Source organism: Arvicanthis niloticus, unplaced genomic scaffold (genome assembly GCF_011762505.2).
Source record: "Arvicanthis niloticus isolate mArvNil1 unplaced genomic scaffold, mArvNil1.pat.X pat_scaffold_433_arrow_ctg1, whole genome shotgun sequence".
NCBI lineage: Eukaryota > Metazoa > Chordata > Mammalia > Rodentia > Muridae > Arvicanthis > Arvicanthis niloticus.
The window spans coordinates 72,247-77,053 of NW_023046072.1; the positions used below are offsets into that span (position 1 = coordinate 72,247).

At 35.9% G+C, this 4,807-nt stretch overlaps 1 protein-coding gene across 1 annotated transcript; it reads right to left on the reverse strand.

The window, feature by feature from the left end:
- Positions 1 to 693: 693 nt before the first annotated feature.
- On the reverse strand, positions 694 to 4,357 carry LOC117702093 (olfactory receptor 8D1-like). Its single transcript, XM_034493412.2, has 2 exons — positions 4,265 to 4,357; positions 694 to 1,896 (listed from the first exon to the last, which is right to left on the reverse strand). Exon 2 carries the CDS (start codon positions 1,881 to 1,883, stop codon positions 957 to 959), a length of 927 nt encoding a protein of 308 aa, XP_034349303.2. The 5' UTR covers positions 1,884 to 1,896; positions 4,265 to 4,357; the 3' UTR covers positions 694 to 956.
- Positions 4,358 to 4,807: the final 450 nt, after the last annotated feature.

Here is a 4,807-nt window from a genome sequence, read left to right on the forward strand (position 1 = left end):
TCTACCCCTTACTTTTCATCATTGTCCATATTAATCTCTTTTCACATTGTCTTTACATGTAAATATTCCCTGATTATTGCCAGGAACGTCTGTGACTTTAAAGTTAGAACTATGTGTTGGAGTCTTGTGGGCATTGTGATGACACAACTGAAGATTATTGTTCTCCACCTCCAGATTCCATCAGTAGTCTGTAGATAGTTCTGTGATGGGAATTACTACTACTGATTACCTGAATGGACATACATCCAAACTACCTCATAAATCCTTGGTCTAAAGAGAAAAAACTTCTCTTTACACTTAACAATGGTAAATAGGGACATGTAGCTACCTAAGAAAAGGTCTTATGCCTAAATAACTCATTTGTATTACTATCTCCTCTAAGGCTCAAGACATACTGCAGATATGGAGAAAGAAAGAAATATAAGAGATAGAAGATAGGGAGAAAGGTGGTAAAATTATATCATTCAAATATGACACAGCCATTGTAATTATGAATTAAAAGAAGATGTGCCTGCTTCTCCTGTGTCTACACCAAACAGAATCACTCACAGTTATTCATGTATCATGGAAAGGTTCATTTGGACCACAACCCTTCCTACAGACATTGAAACTTTTGAATATTAGGAAGAGAAAACAAAGACTAGAGAAAAATCTGAATTATCATTTTATTTATAACAGAGAAAGACCAATTTTCCTATCAAAGAATTAATACCTTCTTTAAAAATCATTTTATTATATTGGAAAAATCAAATCAATGATACATGATAAAGCTTCATAAAATATAAGTACTAAATGTAGCCCCATGGTATAGTCCTTGTGTAAAATGCAGGGTGTTTTGAGATTAATCCTAGCAGCCCAAACGTAGGTATGCTGTATATTTCAAGAGATAAAAGTAAATAGAATATATTTTATTAGAACAATTCACTTTACTATGTATTATTTGCAAAAAGTAAGACTTATCTTCCTACCGAAAATCTGCCTAATGCTTTCTTCACATCTTTGTTCCTCAAACTATATATCAATGGGTTTAGCATGGGTATCACTGTGGTATAGAAAACAGAAGACACCTTCTCTTGCTCCAGAGAATTACTTGAAGAAGGCTTTAAATACATGAAAGTAATAGAGCCAAAGAATATCCCCACAGCCATGAGATGGGAACTGCAGGTTCCAAATGCTTTGGACCTTCCCTTTGATGACTTGATGTGAAAGATGCTCCAGAAGATGAAGACATAGGAGATGGTAACAGCTAGAGTGGGCACCAAAGTGTTGAGTCCTCCAATAATAAATATGAGAAGCTCATTGAGATGTGTGTTAGAACAGGAAAGTTTGAGGAGGGGAAGAGCATCACAGAAGTAATGACTTATGGTGTAGGTTTTACAGAAGTTCAGATTCATCATAGCACTTGTGTGTACCACAGCAGAAAAAAGGCCTAAAGTGAAAGCAACCAGCACTAACAGTAAGCATAGCCTAGAGGACATGATAACATTATACAGCAACGGTCTGCAGATAGCCACATAACGATCATATGCCATAACAGTCAGGAGGTAACCCTCAGTGACCACAAAGATTGCAAAGAAAAAGAACTGGGCCATGCACTCAGAATAAGTAATGAAATTTTTCTTCCCAAGGAAGTTCACCAGCATTTTGGGTGTAATGACAGTGGAATAGCAGAGATCAACAAAGGACAAGCTGCTGAGGAAATAGTACATGGGAGTGTGCAGCAGTGGGCTGACTGTGATGAGCAGGATCATGCCCAGGTTCCCCACTGCAGTCACCACATAAATGCCCAGGAACAGAATGAAGAGGGGCAGCAGGAGCTCAGGTTGCTGTGTTAATCCCACCAAGATAAACACAACTGCTGCAGAATGATTCCCAGTTTCCATTATTTGAAGATTTCTGGGGAAATAAAATATAAACATTTAGTTAGTTTACTATCATAACACCAGAAACATGCCTGATCTGATATGCAACTAAAAATTACACTTTTTGAAGACTTTTACTCCACTTCCAAATGAAATTAAATCTTCAAAGAGAGATTTGCAAAGTTTCAATCTATTGTTTTCATCCTCCAGTCCACGAATATCTAATATATCACCTTTAAATTTGTCTCAAAATTGAGTGTGAATTCAGATCGCAAACTAAAATGCTTTCTTACTGATTTAACATGATTTGTCTCCTGTATTCAAATGCCAAATTAAAATTTTGCCCTAAGGAAGGCAAGGGTTTTTTTTTCCAATAGAGGCAATTTTTACTGAAGACGAAAAAAAGAAATTCTGTGTGTGTTTGCTCATGCATTTAACAACACACCTCAAAAAGCTGAGTCATGAATGTTGTGACTTGAAGCCAATTTAACTGCCTAAGACATAGTATCCACTTGTTTCCATTGTCTAACCCTTTCTCAAAAATGCAAAAGAAGCTCTGTGAACTAACTGAACACAATCTCAATGAAAGAAACCCAGCAAGAGTAGAAAGAGGAAACCATTGTGGAAGATTCTAACACAGTTTCTCCAGAATCTTTACATATCCACAAAGAAGGAAGGATGAAGTTTCAGCACCACTGGGTTGAAAGTAGTTTTGTTTTTTGTTTTCAGTCTTCACCTGGAGGGGAGGTAGACATAATTTTGTAAAAAGCATTGAGTCATTCTCAGAAGGAAACTGTCTCTAATCAAGAATACTCTCTCAACATCTCTTGGATATTTGCTGTGTTGATAAAGGCTGAGATACTGTTGTTTCCCCACTGTGCCTTTATAAAATACAGCCTCCTGTGTTACAGTTGCTTAATCCAAAGTTCACACGGTATGTTTCCTCCTACTCAACCATTTTCAAAAGAGTGAGTTGCTTAGTACCCTAATCATAATTTAAAATCCAGTACTTATGAAACCCCTAAACACAATTGAAATTATTACAAGAACATTTGCTCATGAACATACTAGAAAGAATGTTGTAACTAGATACCTGGCCATTCAAGGAGTGTAAGCCGATGACAGTTTTAATCCTGGATCTGAAAAATGAAAGCATGTGCTACATTTCTTCCCTCAAGAAGTATCCCAGTCTAGTGGGTACACTCTTTTTCAGTGTGAAATGCTTTTCTCATGGAGCCTTGTGTGATGACAATGTGTATTGTCAGGTTGCAGTTATTTCTTCCATTTTGATCAAGATAATGGTTAGTGTCCTCTCTTTATTCTTCCTCTTTCTCTTTTATAACTAGTCCTTCTTCACATATTACATGTTGATTCCTTGTGGTTTACCTACATTATGACATTGAATTGCTTTAGAATTCTTGAAGAAATATATATTTCTGATGTAAAAATCTAGGTCAGAAGAATTGAAGAATAGATTCAGAACTTGAGTTTAGGGTATATGGTTCCAGAAAAATACTTCCGCTGGTTTTACCTAAAAAATGTTTGGTATTTTACTGACATTTGTCATCCAACTAACCGCAAACCTGAAAGTATGAGAGATTGCCAGTGTGAATTATTTTAGTTGTTGAAGGACCTACCAGATGTCTAAGCTCCCTAAAAGGGCAATTCTAGATGATGTACAAGAGGTGGGGTATGGGGGTCTCCTTGCAATTAACAACTGAGCGCAAAGGTCATACTAGACAAACTTAAAACAGCAAAAGACCAAATCCTGCCAAGAGCACTTTCATAATTTTATCTACTTCAGAGAAAATTAGAATAGGATAAAAATTGAAAAAAAAAATAGATGTTCTGGGTTTAACGGAGATATCAAAGGGATGTTAAATATTTAGGGAAAACCAAGAGAATATACTCCCAAACCATCCTTCAAGAGAGAGAAGCCCTCGTGTGAATAGCTTCAGTCTGTATTTCACATAATTTGGCCTCAGTTGATCCCTGAAGGCAAAGAACCAAACCAGTGAGCTGGTACTTATGATTTCAACTAAGTGTTTCCATTGTACTCTCAGAGACATTCAGATTGAATTGCTGTGTATTGAAATCACTGAAGAGTCCACCTGTAAATAAACTTCTCAGTATTTCCCATACCTTTGGGCAATAAAAAGACTCATTATATTAAGAAGCTGAAATTTTGGATATATTTAGCATCAAGAAAAGCTTAATTTCAAAGGCCAACTTCATTGCTAATTGTTGAGTTGCGACTTCCAGCAAGTCATTTTGTGAGTTGTAATGTCAACTAAGCATGAGAATATAACATTCTAAGAATCCTTATGATGACCAAAAGTCATGAGTGCAAAGATTCAGTATATAAAATAGCAATCAATACTTAATGTCTATTTAAAACTTACATATAGTCATACAGTGCGATGATGTGAAAATGTACCAGCTTGGAATGAAGTATATGTTTTTGTATTTCTTCTTCCCAAACTCTTCACCTAGGTGTGGGTGATAAAAATATATTAACATTTAAGAATAGTAGGCTTATACACAGTTTCAAACTATGGAAGTTCAGAGTAAGGTTAGAAATACCAGCACTGTTCTAGAGGCCTGGGATAAATTGTGATACAGACTCTTTACCTTATAGAGTTTCTCTGGGTAGTGCTTTGAGGCAAAGGCAAAACTAAGAAATGGTACATGCAGTGGATTAATTAATGATCAATTTCTCATGTTCTGAGATGATTTCTTCAAGGTAAAGTGGGAAGCAGGGATTTCTGTTTACCAAAAGGTGATATATTTAGTGTTCATTTTTTCTTTGGTTTCTTTATTTTGGGGATGTGTGTAGGCTAATATGAAAGATACAGAGTCCTGGTTAAACACTGTATAGAAATGTTTTCAGAAATCAAATGTTTTAGTCTTAGATTTTTAGTAAGGTTCTCTGTACCACACTGGTT